At 41.6% G+C, this 21,058-nt stretch overlaps 2 protein-coding genes and 1 non-coding gene across 4 annotated transcripts; 2 read left to right on the forward strand and 1 right to left on the reverse strand.

The window, feature by feature from the left end:
• Positions 1 to 2,130: 2,130 nt before the first annotated feature.
• LOC135497362 (cdc42 homolog) lies at positions 2,131 to 9,150 on the reverse strand. Its single transcript, XM_064787203.1, has 5 exons — positions 9,024 to 9,150; positions 7,599 to 7,718; positions 7,221 to 7,403; positions 6,244 to 6,441; positions 2,131 to 5,674 (listed from the first exon to the last, which is right to left on the reverse strand). The coding sequence occupies exons 2-5, from the start codon at positions 7,701 to 7,703 to the stop codon at positions 5,585 to 5,587; spliced, it is 576 nt and encodes a 191-aa protein (XP_064643273.1). The 5' UTR covers positions 7,704 to 7,718; positions 9,024 to 9,150; the 3' UTR covers positions 2,131 to 5,584.
• Positions 9,151 to 10,336: 1,186 nt separating this feature from the next.
• LOC135497361 (uncharacterized) lies at positions 10,337 to 20,896 on the forward strand. 2 transcript variants are annotated; one of them, XM_064787202.1, is made up of 5 exons: positions 10,337 to 10,542; positions 15,459 to 15,626; positions 16,753 to 17,859; positions 18,334 to 18,526; positions 18,731 to 20,896. In XM_064787202.1, the coding sequence occupies exons 3-5, from the start codon at positions 17,074 to 17,076 to the stop codon at positions 19,882 to 19,884; spliced, it is 2,133 nt and encodes a 710-aa protein (XP_064643272.1). In that variant the 5' UTR covers positions 10,337 to 10,542; positions 15,459 to 15,626; positions 16,753 to 17,073; the 3' UTR covers positions 19,885 to 20,896. The 2 variants fall into 2 exon arrangements, with proteins under 2 accessions (XP_064643272.1, XP_064643271.1); XM_064787201.1 differs by lacking the exon at positions 15,459 to 15,626.
• Trnas-aga (transfer RNA serine (anticodon AGA)) lies at positions 16,543 to 16,624 on the forward strand. Its single transcript has one exon. It is a non-coding gene; the product is annotated as a tRNA-Ser (tRNA).
• Positions 20,897 to 21,058: the final 162 nt, after the last annotated feature.

A 21,058-nucleotide genomic window follows, 5' to 3' on the forward strand; every position in this document is an offset into this window, starting at 1 on the left:
CGAATTTACGCCATTTGACCTCTGTGACCTTGACAAGAAGGTCAAATTAAAAACCTGTGTGACATATACTGTATGGTGGTTAGATGTACCCATGATATCAAATTGGTGGCAATCGGGCAAGAAGTTAAGGAATAATCACATTTTTAAGGTTTTTGGATTTTGCCCCCTGGTGGTCAAGTGGTGAATCATATTGGACCAAACTTCGGTCCCTGAGATCACCTGACTAAGGGGTAAATGTGTACCAAATTTGGTATCAATAGTCATTGCAGTTTAGAAACGTGCCATCGTTACATCCTAACGGCCAATTTACACCATTTGACCTCTGTGACCTTGAAAAGGAGGTCAAATAAAAAACCCGGAGGATATATGATGCACCTTTGCTAGAAGTACCTACCATATTTTTTTCAAAATTTCCCGACTACTATTAAGTGAGATATTGCATATTTTCACTTTTAACGTTTGGCCCCCTGGTGGCCAAACCATGAAACGAATCGGACCGAAACTTGGTCTCCAAGGTGTCATTACATAAGGGTACATGTGTACAAAGTTTCAACTCAATAGCTCTAACAGTTACGAAACGTGCCCTGCTAACGGACGACGGACGACGACGACGACGACGACGACGACGACGACGACGACGACGACGACGACGACGACGGACGACGGACGCCACGGTATGGGATAAGCTCACCTCTGCTAAGAGGTGAGCTAAAAACATAGAGCTTTGTTTGATTTTTGCTAATTCTCATATTTTGTTTTGTCAAGAGGCACTTTGTGCCCTATTTTCCCAATGCTACCTGGACTCAACTGTTGAGAAGACGATACATGTAGTAGCTTCTCTGCAGAACAGACTGTATAACTTGGTTCAAGTGTTTTTTAAGTTAAGATTGTTTGAATACTCAAATATATCAACAGTTAATTGGCTGAATACTCAAATCTATCAACAGTTATTTACGTTAAGATTGTTTTAAATTAATACTTATATATATCAACAGTTTATTATATTTAAGTTAAGATTGTTTGAGCAATCAAATTATTTAAGTTTACCGGTAGATGGTTTGGAAACTCATGTCTATCAACATGTATTCATGTATTTATATGAACTTGTTGTTCGATGTTGTCCTGAAACGTCACTGTATAATTCAATATTGTCCAAATTCAGGATAATAAGATGTGTACTTCTGTTCTAAATCTGGGTCAGACCTGATCCACAACCGTCTTGGTAGTAGAGAAATCACAGGAAAATATACAGGTAACCTGGATCCAGAAAACAAGTACATGTACTTCCTTAGGTGTCTCGATTGCCATTAGTACTGTCAATATACATTACGCAGCTGAAGGTAGTGTGCACTACATGTACACCAAATTTCACACTAGATAGGAGTGAACTAGAACTGCTGAGAAGATATAGTGACCTAGGTCAGTCTGTGGAAACAGCAACAAAATCTTGTATTTCACATCTTTCTGTGAACTTTATTGTTATGTGTTGGTTCCTCCGTTCATGATTATTTTCAGCAGTTGCAAATAGCATGCACAAAACTTATTTCAAATTAGTTGTTTGTAATCATTGATTCATTTAAAAATTCTGTGCAAGATTTACCAAGAATAAAATGTTTAATATCATTTCATTCAATTATTGTTTTCATCTCATCTGTGTTGAATATGAACTAATAGCAACTGGAGAGAGGATGCGACTTTGGAGGGGAATTTCAGCGGGTGGACTCAGTAGTGTCATGGTCTGCCTCCCTGATAGTGTCCTATCCCCATCAAGTAATGTGCCCAATTCCCCCACTGGCCCAAGGATACAATCCCGACCATGAAACTCTGGGGCTCTACTGCAGAACTCTGTCTCTTATCTGGGAGGTTTGTAGTTGTGATGCAGGTGGCCTATTCAGACCAGAATACCTTGTTCTTCATCTTCCATAGCAGGCCTTCAGATCGTTTTTAATGAATTCATGTACACTTGATAAGTGTTGGATATGAAAGAAGTAGCATCTTGGCTCGAACAAAATAGTCTCTTGTGTTGTAGATTATACCAAGTTAAATCCATACCAGCACGAGTGGCTTATTTAACTTGTTTTGAAGAACCGGGCCCAGCTCCTGAGAAATTATGGGAACACAAAGATTCTGTTGACTTTTAAGCATTATTTATTCACATGAATGATACTTGGTCATCACTGAGACAATATAGCAACAATTCCTCTTCCCCCCCCCCCCCCCCGTCTCTTCATGCATTGTCTCATATAGCAAGGACAAGGAATTATTCATAATAAATACAGGTAGTGTGATTATCGACAAAATAGCAATCTTGTTCCTTTGGGTATATGAATAGCCAAAATTAACATATCAGATGAAAATTCTGAGGGAGTCATTCTGGTCTGAAATATGCAGTTTTTCAAAAAAAACAACAAACAAACAGATTTTTCATGAGCATGAACATGATGAAGTCATACCCTGGAAAAAAAGACTGCCTTATTTCAGGAGCCTATGGCTTATTCTTTCTCCAAAATCGGTGTATCATTGGTCACTACTATGTGAATTTCCTAAGGAAAGCGACAGAAAATGAAATCTGTGTTCAAAGACCGCTGTTTTTTTCATAAGGCTCGAGAAATAAGCAGTGAATGACTCCCACACAGAAGTTGTCAAGTATAAACGTACCATATAATGAGTTGATACTTAACAGGTTTTTTTGTGTATTTTATACAAAGATTTCAAGTTTAGTTGATATTTACATGAAAAAAAATTATAATAATGAAATATATCATTGGGCTAATTACAAATGTACTAATAATAATAATAATATTAGTGGAACAGAAACTCTTAAGTTTCACTCAAACGCATTTTAAACAAGCAGTTTTCCCAGTGTAAGGTACAGTGTTCAACAAATTTCCACAAAAACATTGGTAATTTCTCACAACAATACACATTATGGCCGAGTGTTTTTTAGTAACATTTATATTTTCATGTAAATTGGACCAAAAAACTATAAGAAGCAGGATTCAGTTCTATCCTTGCCATTCCCCTCTAAAACTTGGAAAAGAGTATAAACTCTCTGGAACAGACCGGATACCCTCCCTTCCTTACACTGAGAACAGAAATTAATGTTGCCAACAGTCAAGTTTGTTGGCCTATTATATATCTCAAGTTAATTGCAATCCACCCTAGCAATATTAGTTTAGAGTTATTCCAACAACTTGAGGAAAATAAGCATTTTAGACGGTATTGGCAACACAATCATTAAACCACTGTTCTATGTCGAAATATGCAAAGCAATCTATCTAAATAGCGACGGACATCCTTACACGCTTTCATCTAGGCTGCTTAGCAATGACACGGTGGTGACCTAAATACCAAATCATCTTCGCTCTGATGTTCTCGGGTGAAGAGACCCGAAAGTACAGGCCACGAAGTGAGGAATCTTTGTTGGAAACTTAATAGTTTATCTGAGTTACACGAATCAGAAAAGGTTTGAGCACATTTGAGCTTCATATGGGTCACATCTTTCACTCATACGATGACGACATGATTTTCGTATTTCATTTTTTTTCCCTTTGGACTTAAGTGTCCATTTTTACGAAACAAACTGCTCTTTATCAATGACGAACTTGACACTGTGGTCAAGCCAACAGTCATGCCAGGGATAATATATATGATATACTTCTCCAAACAGCTACACTACAATAATTATTATGTACATATGTGAATTGTTCTGTTTTGCAGTCACATTGAAAGGAATTTCATGCCAAACACAATCTAACTGGTTTCAACACTAAACATATGAACTTTTCTATTCTATGGCATTCACCAATTTGTCATCACACCTGGAACACATACAAATGTGGAAAAGTGTAGCAACTTGCACTATAAAACAATGCTGTACAAAAAATTATCCAATTTTTTGCCTCCTGCCGATTACAAAGTTAAATTAAGACACGGGACACTATATGTATGCTTTAAGATTCCAAGATAGCTAGCTCGAAAACTTTATCAACACTCTCGTTCACAGTACCATCAGCAGAAAATTCACAGAACATAAATTGTACGAAAAACTCTACTTATATCAGTTTTGCTCCTTACAGCAACTACTGATGGTCACTTTGTTTCAATGACTGCAAGATCAATTCGATTGCCACTGTGCACAACACTAGTCCAAGAAGCAGCTGAATGTTGAGTGCACTCAGCCTGACCTGACAAGCATTAAAAGAGCAAAACTAGTAGAGCATGAGCGAAAGTTGTACACTGAACGATAGTGTGATAAAAACATTGCCAAGCTACAAGTGCTTCAGTGAGTGTGCAAAGCAATTAAGATACGATAGCGATCACGACCAAAAACCTATTTGGTGCTCTGTCATGTGTGCTGTACAGTAAAAGAAGCAAACGACAATGTACTTCAGCACAGCATGTGAGGTGACAACCTGAACACCATGAAGGGCACAACTACTGCACCAGGCACCCAAGTTCCTGTGGCCATTCACAGTGAAATAAATAGGACAGCAGACCATTATGATCAGTACCATGGAAAGTGGTCGAAAGAAAATCTTAGCTATTTGTAAACACAGGATTGCAAATTGGTATTGAATAAGTTATGTGTCAGAAAAGCAAAGCAAAGCAAAATGCACTTGCAATGAAAAACGACTACAACCTGATCACATCAACTTTGGTCCCATAGGCAAGGGAGTCAAATTTCTGGACTCATTGAAGTCCAATTTAGGTCTTGTCCATCTGGTTCACTATTTGTGTGCATGGGGAATTTCATGTATCACTATCCGCATACACTGCTGCATGAATGTGTCAACACCAGCAGATGACAGACAGAAATAACGCTGTAGGCAATTTTCTTTCCCTCGCAATCATAAGTAGTCATGACGATTCGTTTTAAATACCAGTCACTTTAGCTCAAGATGAAACCTGTTCATCCATAAATACACTGGTTGCTGTTAGGATATGACACAGCAAACCAGGCAGAACCCGACAACCTTGACCCTGTTTGCTTTAAGGGAGTTTACAACTCGCGAATCCAATGCATTGACAATGACATCTGATACAAGATTGCATTTCGTACACATGAAGTGATAAATCAAAGTGACACATGTGACAGGTATGGTGGCTTGAATATCAGCCTCGACTGATTAATACTGCACACATGCCCTGAAAGCCGGAATACACATAATTGGACAGCAAGACCGTCACAATGAACAATGGGATATAATTTAAATACCAGACCTCCATAATAAGGCCATACACTTTTGTATTCTATTTGAAATCTTAACCCTTCCATTTAAACAAAGATTTAGTCCATATTGTTTTGAAATAAGTAGGTTCACATCCTGTTTAGTAATTTCAATCCAAAACTCATCAAAGATTATGAACTTATACAGAAGTCCACTTCGATAATCTGAATCTATGACCCAAATCACAATCTGTAGGTCCAGATCCCACATGTAAGTTGAGAATGTCCCATTTGGTATGTTGTAACCCGCAGTCACCTTTAAGTCAAACTTCCATCAATGAAGATAGATCACTGCATGAGAACAAGCAGAGTCTCATCATAAATTTTACTGTTTCACTAGGGAGTCGGTGCATCTTATAAGATCATACACTTCTTCTTCTTTGGTGGCTCTGGTGGTTCTAATGCGGCCAGAATGGCCTCATCGAAAACATTCTTCAGTCCTTTCTGCAAAGACAAATCGGGTAACGGTCAGTACAATACGGTTGGATAGCAGTAGATTGATACTTTGTGAGGAGCGCTGTGAGATTCCAACCAAGTCTGCCCAATGAATACACTAACAACTTTAGGACAGAAATAGAATAATAATTTTTGAGCAAAAAAGGCACAATGCCGATAGGATCAATTCTAAGTTGCACACACATACATGTACAATGAGTCACAACTACATTGTAATTCATAAGAGAAATATTTGCAGCCTTTCTAAGACTCACCGATCCAAATCATTAATTTATATTTAAATTCATACTCCCATTATCAAGATACTTAAGAGCCCTTCAGAATACCCCAATGACCCTTGATATACATTGATATTGAAAATTGCTCATCACTAAAGTGTGTAAACTTTGAAGTGGAAGATGATTCAACCATTCATCGTTATGCATTACTCGCCAGCAGTACTTCCTTTATTCAAGCAGGAAACGCGCAAAGGAAAACTATGTAATGTATGCAACACACTTGCCAGCAAGCAGAACACTACATTCACAGGGAATGAAAAAATGAGCGATTTTACTAACCTGTGTTAAAGCTGAACATTCTACATATTTGACAGCTCTTAATTCCCTAGCAAGTTTTTCTCCAGACTCGAACGTAATTGGCTTTTGTTTGTTTTTGGCGAGTCTTTCTGTCGTACCCGCATCGTCGCGGAGATCGACTTGTGTTCCGACCAACAGAAATGGCGTCTTCTGGCAATGATGTGTAATTTCTGGTACCCACTGAAATGAGAAAGGAAGATTTCTTTTCAATCGCGGTCATGTTTTTAAAAATCAGATGCCCCCTAAAAAGGCTAGACATACTGGCGCAAACGACATTTCTTCAGAGGCTCATGAAGGCAACAAAATTTTCACGTTGCAATGCGCTGGCCTTCCATTTCACAAATGTCTTCAAAAGAGTTACCGATCCCGTCAGATAATGATAGAGCACATACACCTGCATTTTACACCACTGTGCATAAGGTTATCTTACCCCAGTCAATCTTAAAATAAACCCATTGTGTCTACAGAGAGTGGACATCACAATCTATCATCATGGGTGGTCTAATTATAGCCATGCCAGCTCACTGATCTGTAATGTCTCCACTCTGTCAGAAATACCATAGCAAATGCATGCACTGAGGTGAAGTGTGAACTATCCTTTGTTGTCGGCAAGCGGCTGAGTTCGCACATCTGCCAGATGTTTACATTCCAACTCCTTCAGTGGCAATGAAAGTGTGTAGTCATCATGCTGATATTATATTAGGTGACACACTGACTTTAAACTTGCTGAGTTTTATATTGCTGCCACTCAAAAATGCCAATCAATAACTTACAAGTCATCAAAAAAAGGTTATGTATTCTGAGTGTAAGTTCTACAAAGGAGAAATGTAATGCAACCCTGGAAATAGTTGAGGTTGCAACTTAGCTATTCGCAAAACAGTTATTTTTCTTCAGGGCCCAAATTGATGGAGGCGACAAGCTCTAGGGCAAGCGGCCTCAGCAGTTTATCCCCAACATACCTTTTCTTTCACGTTTTCAAATGATGAAGGAGACACTACTGAGAAACACACGAGGAAGACGTCCGTCTGTGGGTAACTGAGAGGTCGCAGTCGGTCGTAATCCTCTTGTCCTGCTGTGTCAAAGAGACCAAGTGTGTACGGCTCACCTCCTATCATTACTGTCACAGCATAATTGTCAAATACCTGGAAAATCAAATTCGAGTCACATGACATCTTACCATCTCGACCAAAGACACGTACCAAGTAGCTGGGTGCAAATTTCAGCAAGGAAAAGCTCAGTTCAGTTCTTCCAAACCGAAACTAAATGTCTGCCTTCCACATTGTGACATGTACATGATTTTTTTCATAATTTCATGCGATACACAAACGTAGACTTACTGTTGGAACATATTCTGATGGAAATTTGTTTGTCGTATATGAGATGAGGAGGCAAGTTTTACCAACGGCTCCATCGCCCACCACTACACATTTTATCGTCTGCATTTTGGAACCTCAATCCTGAAATGAGAAAGATAATGGCTACTGTAGTTGAATTGAACAACGTCACTTCTTCCCTCTGTGTATTGTAACATTCTTTGCAAGCCAGGCAAAACATCAGTGTAAAACTACACGTAGGAAATGCCCTCATTAATGTATACACTGTTGTTGATAAAGACTGGAAGATATGGGTTTTAGATTTGCAAAATGAGATAGGCAAATAGTTGGCAACTACATAAATCAAAGGTTCAATCCGACATTTCATCACCATGGCATTTTGCCAAGAGTCAAGTGTTAGATCTATCGAAAACCATCGACAGCCTGAAGCTATAATAAAATGACATGATCTCTTCTGCACATCAGCAACACTCGCAGTAACATATCATCAATATCCTGAGGCAAAGATGATGTACAGTACCCGGTAGTGAACATGTCATATATCTGATCATGGAAGTATCGTATTACCGGTACTTGTGAATGTCAGAAAATGTCAACTGTGTTTCTAGACACAGAGAGACTTCATGATTGCAGTATCACGATCTGCTGTGCATGTGATCGGGATATTCTGCCAAGGAATATTCTGTATTGCAAATTCCATACATGACGAGGCACCTATCATACATGTACTTTTACGATTACGTGGGAAAGTTGTTGAGATTATCTAAGTTGGGCATTAGTCGACTTCAGAAATTGCCATAACCCACTGTGCATGACTGGTCAGCGGGCAAACAAACTTCTTCCAAAAGGTCGATTCATTGGCCCTATGCCGGTAGACTAAGCATGCAAAGAAGTTAAAATATAGAGGCGTTGTAGAATATTCCTGAATCTATTTGAAATCTCCGACTTCTTCTCACTACTTTAATATGCTTTGATTCTCAGTAATGTTACAGTATGACAGCCAGCGAGGCCACACAACGTCAATGATGAAAACGTCATCGACAGACGAAAGGAAAAGTTCCGATTCGTTCGATGGCTTTTCGCCATTTGTCTAGACAACAATTCATTTTTGAGAAGATTATACAATATATCATCTAGACATCTACTGACATAACATCATGAGAAAACGAATGTTACAATGGAACTTCAGAATTACATGTAAAGAGATGACAAAAGAAGTAGGAAATAGTCTGGTCTATATTATAGTGCATTAGAACCTGTACATTAGCATACATGGCATAGGCGACCTGTACATTCGCAGTACATTTCTTTGAACACAGCGGCCATTTTTGAACACAATCGGCCAGAAAACCTCGCCGAAAATGGACTTCTGCAAAAAGGATCGTAAAAGCATTTACAGACAACAAAGCTACAGAATATACAATTTACCAAAATAATCCTAAAGTTTTAGTATTCCAAGTGATAAGTGTTATTTCGACACAAAGTTTTGCACTCGAAGTAGAAATCAACCACTTCCGCTGGGCGTTGACAGTGGTGAACGGGGTCTCACCTTCAAATACACGGAGTACCAACGGAACCGGAATTTTGATGATTGTGTGCTACTATTTATAGACGACTGCGTTGCTATTTTTAGTCGCCCCACATGTATAAACTGATAACGGTGGTTCTTTCATACCTCATTCTGATCTGAACCTCACGGTCTTCTATATTCCTCATACATCCTGAACCTCATGGTCTCATATATCAATCTTGGTGGGCAAGATGAGATAACCTGGCCCCTCCAGCTACATTGGAAAGATACACTCCGGACGCAGTCGACCGGCCTCGTTCCTCACCAAACAAATACATGTAAAAATAATGCCGGGTGTCCCGTCGTTCATCTTTTGTCTTGGATATGATATCCAATAACTACTCCAAGGCAAGGACAATCACTTGCACAGAGCCTACAACAGGACTCCTTATTTTTGAAGCATTTTACAGTTATTCCGTGGTTTACCCTTTTCCCGGGAGATGGCGATAGCGACCATTGTCACCACTGGGTATGGTACAATCATTGCACTAGTGAGTGTGTTGGATAGATGTGTAATAGACGCCCACTAGTGCATTCTCCTCTCAAAAGCAGCGACAATATTCAAGTAGGCCTACGTCGCCTCATCACACTATACTATGACTGCGCAAGGAGGAGAAGGCCTATGCAACTTGTGATATCTCATTATTAAAGCGTTATCACAAGAGAGTGTTTCTAGAAATTCTCTGGTAGGCTGTTGTCTGAAAACATAGACTGTCTCGGTGGGTACCAGTCTCGGGATAGTACGTCGTCATCTTCGCGTCATTTTCTTTCTACCTGATATACGATGAGAACGATAATTCATCGTGACATTCTGAATTTGAAAATAAAAACAAAGATTTTGGCCGCCACCAGGGCAAATTTGCCATTTCTAGGACGGGCGAGGATGACGCGGATGGGGAGGAGCGATGACGCAGCGAAACGGACTTTTTCTTATCCTATCACACGAGTTATCAATCATTCTGAATAGATTTCCTAAAATCCTATATTTCACAACGTACAACTTATACAACATGCGCAGAAAATTAATCACCACCCGTCGCACGTGTTGCCCGCAAGACAATGAATACGAGTGAGGATACCGGGCCCGCCCCGACAGAGAAAGAGTTAAAGCTGCAACTGCTGCCGATGAATAGTTTATCGACTGAATAAATTCTATGTGTTGTCCCGCCATTTTAACTGCTCTGAGTCGCGCGACCCGAGAGCGAGGTCCCGTAACATGCGTTACTGATCCACTATTAGCAGAGACTGGCTGCACCAGGGTCGGAAGAATTCACATATTTGAAATTCTTTGGAGAACTTCAGGACTAAGGAAGCAGTGGACGCAGACGTTTGACAGGCTATACCGGTGTACTGGCGTCTTCGCGCGGAACACCAAAGGTAGGATCGTAGTATAGGTTTGTGATTGATTGAAGGCTGTCATCGACATGGATGGATTTCTCAGTCTCATGGGCTTTCGTTAGATGGTATTCCACTGGCTTCTGGTGGAGGGAAGGGAGGGGGAGACGCCCATTCCACAGCTTTTGTCCTCAGGAATAGCCCGACGCGGACGCACCTCCAAATACTAGCCTATAGGCACTGTAAACTCGTTCAGGAGCTGTCACTTATACCTGCTTATTTTTGCTTCTCCAAACCCTAACCCATGCCGAATTAGTGATTTTCCTTGCAAAATGCGACGGTTCTTGTCTTGGTGAGACACGCGAAGCAACGTTGATTGGGCTTCATGATTGAATCTGAAATGCGGGAATAAGTCTGATATCCAAGATATCCAGATCTACACATGTTGATAAGAAATTATGTTGAAAGACTTCCATGGGACACTTTAGGAAATTGCATGTTGCCTTATTTAAATTGTATACATGAACCTTTTATATACGCACGCACCATCAAAGGAATCCGTCATTGGTTGCCTGGCAATGGACTCTACTGGCAGTTAAATGCCCTTACCTTCCGTAGAGACTCAATTACGACCTGAAAGCTGGATCCGGGCGGCATGAATAAAGCATCACACGTTCAAGTAATTAGAAAGTAGCATGTCGCGCTTGAGCTGTCAGAGATGAACTGTCAAGTTAAAATTATGCTGTGGAACGCCGGCTGATGACAACGGGTCGTTTCGCCCCCACCGTTTTTTACTCTAGTCAGGTATAGTCGCTCAGATATATCTCCCTTTGATTGCCACGCGTGGCCTGATTTCTGTTTTTGAATTAAGGAATAATTCAGACAAGTGTTCAATTTCCATCAGACCAGGGAGTTGCAGCTTATCACAACTCCCTGATTAGATGTACAGTGCCATTTGAAGACGGGGACAGCACATTTGGGGTATAACTCAAAGCTACCCCATTGCTTCTCCGCGTTGTATATCACATATTTGGCTGTGTTGTGGGAATTAATGCTTTCATACTGTGGAAGTGGATCCTTTCTCGGAGAAAATGGTTCTCTTTCCTTTGAAGTATTCTCCAATCAGTGTCCAGCGCTATTTGAAGACGGACACGGCGCATAATTATACGCGGCAGCTCAAAACTATCGCCATTGCTTCTCCACGTTGTATATCAACTGCATGGCTTGAATACGACAACTCATGGTTTTAAATCGTAAAGTTGGATCTAATCTAAATGAAACGTGTTCACTTTCCTCTGAAATGTTCGCCATTCGATGCCCAGCGCTATTTGAAGACAGGTGATCTGCAGCAAGGAAGTGACACAAACAAATCTGTCCTTTTTGAGACATTCTGTACATGTACACTATAGTTACTGCAAAGAGTTGATGGATGAGCTTGATAATTTGCGTAGTGGAAGGCTGTATTTTTCCAGTCAACAAACAGAACGTCGGGTGTCTCTAATCATTTTATCAATTGTTGACAGGCCTGCCTGTTCCATGGTTGTTGATAGGGTCATCATCACCACAAACCAAATAAAGCACGTGGGAGTTTCCCATTGCTGCCCTCCCAGGATAATTCGCATATGCTAGCTAGAATTGAATATTCAGAACTGGTCTTAGAGCCATTAAACTAGAGTTCACCGATCCTCACACAAATCACGCACGAGAAGCCACACTCCACCTTCTTCTGAAGGCTCGGTCAGTCCCGTGTAAAAGTGGTTTCAACCGATGACACGAACTACTCCATTTACTCCGAGACCACTTCTGGAGATTCTTATAACCTAACCTCTTCCCAGGAATTCACTTTGCATAGATCAGATTCTTACACTATATAGACCTAGGAACCCTGGGAGTGAGTTGTTATGCTGACAGCCGAGATGGGACTGAAGAGGCAAACAGGCTGGATCTATAGCCAGACTCCATGCATATCCGAGAAGGGGTGGGCTAGGGTCATTATTTCTGGATTTTACGCAATCATCATTTCCCTTGCCTTTAATCTACCCTGAGTGGGTTAAATTTGAAAAAGAATGAATGTCATTAATAAATATGAATCCAATATAAACCTGTTTGACTTTGACCTGGTCTGAAATCAAACCTCGCAATTTCCATTTACTCTTATTTTGTTACATTTCCTCGATCGGACCCCGTCGCGGGCTAGCACCTCGGCGCCAGAGCAACCTACTCGAGCTGTCCGCTTCGGCTGAGCCCTATTCAGAGCCTGCATTTGCGTCTTCGTGCCACGGTAGTGCTCCGGCTATTTGGCGCCTCCTAAGTTCTTGATGAGGCTTATGAACCAGCGCACGGCTTAAACAAAGAAGATTAATTACTCCGTGGTATTGATGAAGGGATGAGGACCTCTTACTGGTATTTGCTCTGTGAAGCCTCTTTAGAACACTGTGTTCACAAGATTGCATTTTCAGTTGGAAACGCTGATAGTTCTATGAGATGGCTCTAGAAGACGGCGACTCTGTTATTGATATAGGTAAATGAAGATTAGCAAGAACAACAAACTCAAGTTTTCTTAAAAGTTATTACTTTTTGAAGCCATGCTCAAACAAGATGTAAATCAGTGGCGGATCCAGAAATTTGGGGAAGGGGACTGAACCAGAGAGAACCGACACTTCGATATTAAAATTTTTCTATTGACAAATACGCGTTTTCCGGTCATCTAAAAAATTCATTAGATTCACTGCTTCTTGTGGACAGGTGCCCTAAAAAATCGTCGTTGCTCTCCGATGAAACTGCAGGGGGTGGGGGCGTGCCTACCAGGCACCTCCGAAAGTTTGTTTCAACACTCCACTCTGCAAGATGTCCTTGTTGAACCGATCACCACTGTATACGCTGCAGTGACTCGGGTGATTTTTGGGGATATTTTGGTTTGAATCCGAGAAAACATGAGTTTATGTACTGGGTTTCCTGTGCTTGGGCATAAGATGAAGCCCAAGACTGACTTATGAATAATATACAGCCACACTTCTTAGGTACCATGGGATCGATAAACTAGCGTTCATGGAGTGGCATTCTGCGCGATGTTTGAACAATATAGTCCAGGTTGAATGGACAAATACTGAACACCAATAAAAATATCGATAAAATCAATGATTTTATTGCAGGTATTGATATCATGGTCTGTTAACGTTTGGAACTACGACTACGAAAATAACCTCTGAAAAGTCATGTGTCGGACACTTTCTGTCTTTCAGGCTTTTTAATCCTTATCAAGTTCTTTCAAGGAAATTTTCAATCTTCTTGCAACAGAGAAAACCAAATGAAAAAAGCGCCTTTCCAATCCTGATCACAGCTCCTAAATTATCAGGGCCTTTACATTGTTGTTAAAAAATCGTGATTGGTGCCTGTCGGTTGCAGCAAGTTTAGCTATACTTCACTCCTAAAGCAGTAGCGCTAGCGGCGTTCATCAAAGGCAACTCTTTCCTCACGTCCTGAGTGATTGGCCCGTCATCTCTATAGGAGTGTAATACGACCGATTCTCGAGAAATAGTACAGCTTCCTTGCCGATATTTCTTCAAAGTGCTATTCTCGTCCCCAACCATGACCTATCTCCGAAAGGATTCCGGTGAAAACCATGTGGAAACCACGTCTTCAGATACAAAAATAAGGATACCATTAATCGAACGGCGTTTCTATGTGCCATACCATTATATCATGGCCCAGAAATCTGATGCCAATGGTGCAGGCTTGAATTTTATCAGGAATGCCAAGTGTCTGTTTTTTTATCATAACTCCTGCATACTTCTGATATTGGTCGATTATTCGGTCGGGTCAGAATACATTTCCAATAACTTTTAAATGCAAGGCGTTGTCGCATGAAATGAGCAGCTGTTTAATAGGCCTTCTGTTTGAGATTCGTAGGGCAAAAGGCCAGCAACACTCACTACATAAAAATCAATAAACTGCATCGTTGACCAGTGGTTTGTTTCAGCGCTAGTCAATGTTAGTGAGATGGCAGGCCGGTTTCGCATTTATACGGACAGCCACAAACGACACGAAGTACGACGCATGCCCATGTATATGCACTTTATCAAATGAATTTGCGCAGGACTTGATGACCTAAAACTGACCTTCGTACTTCGAAGTTCTTTAATGGTCGCATGAAACCCGCCCGTGATCGATGCCGGCGAAAATTAGGCCCCACCCATCGGACGATCAAGCAATAAACAAGGAATGAATATATCTCACGGATATAGAAATACACTTAACGGTTTTACAGTTGTTTACAGCACTCTTTCCTATGCATGGCTTGGACTAGGCCTATATTTGCATTGTTGCAATCTATTCAGATTGGCAAATCTATGCGGACCAGATGGCGCGCTATCGATTTTAAGCGGCTGTCACTCAACGTATCCTCATTGCTTCTGTACGTTGCATATCAACTGTGCGGCTTAGATACTACAACTAATGGCTTTATATTGTGGACGTTGGTCTCATTTGAAAGAAAAGTGTCCACTTTCCTCTGAATTCGTTTCCTTTAGCTGTCCAGCGCTATTTGAGGACAAGTAATGCAAATTTCATTCTAAGGCGAAACGCTTCGCGCGTGGGAAAGGACGTCATAACGGGAGCAATCAGAAGGCTATATAAAGTACCTACCCGTTTCAAGCTGTTGTGTTTTTTGTTGTTCGACATCAATCTAATTCTAAAGCTCTCTTTATGTATCAAATCATGTGTTTACAAAGTGTATACATCATAACCTGGAAAAGAGGTTGGTCATGGAGATGCTCGACACTAACAGGCGTCACCAGGACTCGTCCACGTCTGAGTCAAGTATCTTTGATGGGCAAGGCGTTAGCTGTGAAGGGGATCAATGGTGCCTGCCAGTCTTCACATCTGAGTCACTAGAATATTGGTCAACAGCATCTTTGATCATTTTCGAAATTGCGCTGATGGTCAGTTGCATATTGCAGGTCACTTCATGTTGGAGTTAGTGGTTACTTGGATATGTACGTGCTATAATGGAACTATTACCACCGTTGGTAACCCTCCACGCCGACAAATTTGTAGGCCAGCGCCAAAAACAAAGGACTTGCTCACTCTGTTCTTTGCAAATACGGAATATTTGGTTGTATCGTCATGTAAGTGGAGCATTGATGAGTTTTTTTTAATATCATTCATGGCATGGGGTTGGAATATATATATCGTGTTGTTTCTTTCTCTTCCCATGCAGTGCCCTGTTCTCCTCTTTAGTTTTAAAGGTGTTGGCTTGAAAACTGTTTGACTTTAACTTAGTTATCGTCTCGGTAATAGCTACATGTATTCAGTTTCATCTCTCGGCGGGTGACAAAAATTGCCAGTGAATAATGTTACCAGAATGTTAGATTTTTGTAATCCCGTGACTTCAAAATGCACTTCTACAATTGATAGGTTTTTCTGCCGCATTTGCAACATATCAAATTATTTGTTTGGGTGCCGAAACTCTGCAATTAGTACATAAATATCGCTGTAATACAAGAAGCCTGTTTACTATATGTGTACTTATAGCGCCCCTGTAGACCACTCAACTGAAGAATGTCGGCCGTTTGGAATTTCAGCTGTTTCATCGAACCGTGTCGATTTTTGTGGAATCTCGTGCCCACATGTGCGGCCAGGGCACATAAGTCACATAAGCGCGGGTCGAACGACAAAAAATACGGGAAGGTATTGACGTCACGTCAGGTGGTGGGGAGACGTGATGCGACGTATTCCTATCACGTCACCTCTTTCATTGTTCCGCCACTGTCATAGCATGTTTGCAGGCGGGGGCGCCATTTCCCTTTTTCAAACCCTTGTCCTTTTAAAAATGTTGCTGCTTGCTGAAGAAGTCATGCCACATGGTCACGGGACAGACAGAGGTAGCCTGAATGGCGAGTTGCCAACATGCATCTGCAAGGATGACAAGTAGTAAAAGGAAGCTCGAATGGCCTGGTAACAAAATTACTTTGTCTCCAGGAAAATTGCAGCATTCCACCAGTGGGTTTTTAGTATCGTTTGATTCTCAAAGTTCCTATGTGAGTTGTCGTGGCCGAGTGGTTAAGGCGATGGACTAGAAATCCATTGGGGTCTCCCCGCGTAGGTTCGAATCCTGCCGACAACGTTAAGTTTTGTTCACAATCAATGGTTGCGTATCAGTTAGGCCTATGGCTATCTTTTAGAGAAAATGATACTTTGATATATATCATTGTTGAAGACTTCTTTATCTAATGTTGCTTTTTTTTCTTCCAGTGACAAATCGGGCAGAATGGTATAAAGCTGTTCAGGATGTTACTGAAACAACCTACCCGGACTGTGCACATAATAACATGACAACAAGGAATGCTTTGCGGATAGAGATCAACTTTTGGTGGTGATACCACCTGTCTCTTCAAAGAAGGAGTATTATGAAACTAAATTCCCGTATTGTGAATACATAGACAAACGAAACGCTTGACTAAATCGGATTAAATTGTGATCAATCGTAAGAACGGAGCCACGACTGCGAAAAGAAGTTCCTACCAAAGGCCGTGTTCATCTTAGAGCCGAACTCCGTTGAGACATTCAGACAGTATGGCCTCTTCACCGTATTTGTCACACGCCATTATTTGGTCGTGTTTTACACCAATTGCTTTAGTGAGCTGCATTTTGGCATTGGTTGCACTATCTCACTTTAGGGATATATACCGCTCCTTGGATATACTGCTGCTATCGTTCATAGCATCATTGTTTTTACAGGTTCTGCTGTTGATGCCGGTGTTTCTCGTAGTTATCATTGAAGCAATTCAATGGCCCGTGATTCTATGCAAGTTTTTCATTTGGTGCTTTGTGACGACACGAATGATTGCCATCATCACTTTAATTTCGTTAAGTTTGGACGGGGTGCTCATGCTGCGTGTCCCTGGCCGCTACAGGGTGTATGGAATCGTCCGGTCAAGGACAGTCCAAGCTTACGTAATCGCAAGTTGGGTTCTTGCCTGCTTCACGGGACTGGTTCCGCTGATCGGCTGGAGTAAATTAGATTTCGTCTCAAACAACGTCTGTCATTTCCTACCATACGAAATCGGGCCCTCCTTCAGTATTTTTCTCTCCGTCATGGAATTCACTGGGATTATCATGGCAATGATTTGCCTTACCGATGCCTACTTCTGTCTCAAGCACGCCAAGAGCTCCTACCATTTTAGCACGTCGCAGATGCATCAACCCCAGTCGTCTGCCGTCCTCAACAGTATTGACAACAGTGACAAGAAGTCCATGATCCTCAGCGCACTGGACTTTACCAAGAGTGCGCTGGATAGCTGGGCGGCCACTGTCACTGTGTGCGTCGTTTCTTATGCCATCAACCATTTGCCCTTCATGGTAAGTATAAGCCTAGTTTACCTAAGAAGTTGTTCCTGATAATCCACTGCCTCGAAAACAGCATTTTAATTTCTCTAAACCCTAAAATGGACGCAAGAAGCAACAAAAACTTCGCGAAAATGAGTAATCTCGGGGACGCGAACGAGAACGTACAATTTACGTAGCCCATCACCGCAACGTTCCTACCATTGCTTCTCCACGTTGTATATCAACTTAATGGCTTCTATACTAGAACTAAAGGTTTCATATTGTAGAGTGGGGTCTAATCTACAGGAGAAGTGTTTACTTTCCTCTGAATTTTTCGTCATTATATATCAAGCGCCATTTGAAGACAGGTGATGCAAATTGAATTTTGCCTCAATTGGGAAGCAATTCATGCAGACATGGACGTCGATGCAATCAAGGACTTTTAATCTCCTAACTATCCGGCCTAGTTGTACTCGTATGTGTACTGAAGTATATGTTTTGTTGCAGTTAATTAGCATCGCTGGAGCCGTTGCAGGTGACGTCATGAACCACACCTCAGTCACGGCAACCATCCTGTGGTTGCTGTTAATAGAAGCCTGCGTTCTCCCCCAGTTCCTGTGGCTAGTGAGCGTCCGATATCGGCACGCCTATTATCACGAGGTCATCGCATGTCTGTGCAGCGAGAAAAAGAAAGACCAAGGTATGTATTTCCAGATGAAATAGATTGTGCTCGACCACTCACGATCATGACTGAATTCGCTACAAGCTCGGATGCTCTTTCCAACATTAACGTTATGACTGATACATGATTGCCACATAGAGATCAAGTTTAACGATGCCTAAGACATGAGGGTAAAACGGGACTGAATTCACCATAATCTTGTCTAACCTTCGCATGTTTCAGATGAATACTGCAAAGTCCAACTCTACCACAAACGAGTTCTCCTGACCGGACCCTATTCGCTCCGTAAGCCAAACTTCCGACAGCAGTCTTACAACGTTGGAGCAGGTGACGAAATTGATGGCGACATCTATGCGACGAATTCGAAAGTGAATGGCATCATCAGACGGGATTACAATGTCCAGCAGGCGGCAGCGCCTTCTAGTGTCATCATGAGCCTGACGTCGTCGGATAATACACCGGTCAGACGAAAAAGGGCCGAGTTTGAGACACAAGAAATGAATATAGATGTGACAAACGCTCAGACTTTACCGATTAGAGGTGTCCACGAGACGCAAAACGGTTCCCCTGGGTATTTTAACCAGGCTTACGTACCGGACCATGAGGATGAGTTAGAACTAGCCGGGATTAAATTGTTGAAATATTCTAGGAATAACTTCGATCCGATCCTCATACGTCCCGGTGACGACGGAACCGTCCGTCGCCAGGTCGTTGCACGAGAACCTAGTCCAGATTACTCCATGAGCTCGAGCGGAAATCCGCCGTCTTTTGATTCCAATGAAAGTAGTGAGGAGGAGGATAGCGGCACCAGTATCAACGATTCAGACATTTCAGGTGTCTTGGGTACCGCGGCGCGAAATTCTCTTGATATAACAAACAATGTGGTACCAATAAAACGGTCAACAGGTGGCATTTTAGCCTCCATGCCGAGCACGGAGATACCGCGGGGTCGCTCCCCTAGACGGGCTTCCAGTAACTCTTCACGGGAGTCGTTTTCGGACCCCGACTCTGACGCGAGTATCAGACGCAAAAGGGCCTATCAGTTTCGTAAAGTGCACCATCGTAGTTACGACGTCACACCTTTAGACGGTGGGGGTGGTCTTTACCCGTCACAATCACCGAATGCTCTGTACTTTACGGATGACCACAATGACAATGGTCACACCTCAAACACAGAAAATAGTCAGGACCCGAATAAACCGCTGGAGTACGGTAAAACGTGGAAGTCTGCCGATAAGACACTTTCTATGATGGAGTTTCTTATGACGAAGGAGGAGGGGTTGGGGTACATGGACACAGGGGAGAGTTACTCAAAGTATCTGGGAACAAGGGTAGATGGTATGAAAGAGGAGGAGGAGGTGTCTGCATTTTTATAGCATGACGACAGAAAACCACATGTGGTAAATACGGAATACCGTGGTCCTTTATGTCCGCATCGGCCTACTACTTATATGAAAGACATACTTAGGACAGTTTTTCCTGAGGACATTACTTGTCACCTTCCAGTCAGCTAACCGACAACCTGCCTTCAAAGTGAAGGATAGCATGTGGCTTAAATAATGTCAAGCGTATAGGTGCTGTGGTAGTATTGAAAGTCGATGAAATGGTCACAGGCAAGAGAGAGGATTCGGAAAGTCGCCACGACCACTCTCAGCTAGAACGCAAACTACTTCAGGAGACGAAAACGACTCTGTCCCGAGTTTAGTTTGCGGTGCACTGTTGGCCATGGGGTGAAGTGTAGACGTCCCCCAACCTCTCTTCACATGCTTAAGAAACAAGAGCCAAGTGTAATGCGTTAATTTTTGATGCGGGCGTGCTGCAATGTGATGATCAAGATAAAACGAAGTAATTCGAGAGAGAACGTCTGAATCGTCTAGCTATAAGTGGTGTATAGAGGAGAAGTTAGAGAATATAAATTGGCAAAAGTGAAGATTATTTTTCATGTATAGATTCTTTAAAAAGGCCTCCATTTACATTCTGATAAATTCTCTCGCTGTCTGAACCCCGAGGCCAGTCTGTCCCCTTTTATAGTTTGTACTACATAGGAGCGTTGACTGCACGACATACCCCATAGTTACACAATGGCACTTTCTTATAAATTATTGCAGCCATCATCTACTATTTCTTGGCATTTGGGTAAATCGTCTGCTCCGCAGGTGATAGTGGTATTCGTCAAAGATGGCAACCAAAAGGGGTCACCGGCGATAGTGATCATAGTTTTCAGTGAGGTTTCGCAACCCTTACGAAGGGCCACAAATGACGAAGTACGAAGTATGTAGATGTATTTTCTTCGACGAGTTGTTTTAGAAATATTTCCCCTTTACATATTCATACTTGGTTAAGGATGTAAATATTATATTTTGTTATGTTTTATTAAATTAAAGATTATATGAGTACGTTTAATACTATTGTCACTTATTATTCATACTATGAGTACGTTTAATGCCAATATAATTTAGTTCATTACTTCTGACGGAGGCAGTATACACACATTGGGAATCACCACTTTGGAGGCATCCATCAGAACCCGATATGGTGTCCATAGATTAT

This window comes from Lineus longissimus, chromosome 12, assembly GCF_910592395.1.
Source record: "Lineus longissimus chromosome 12, tnLinLong1.2, whole genome shotgun sequence".
NCBI classification, from domain to species: domain Eukaryota; kingdom Metazoa; phylum Nemertea; class Pilidiophora; order Heteronemertea; family Lineidae; genus Lineus; species Lineus longissimus.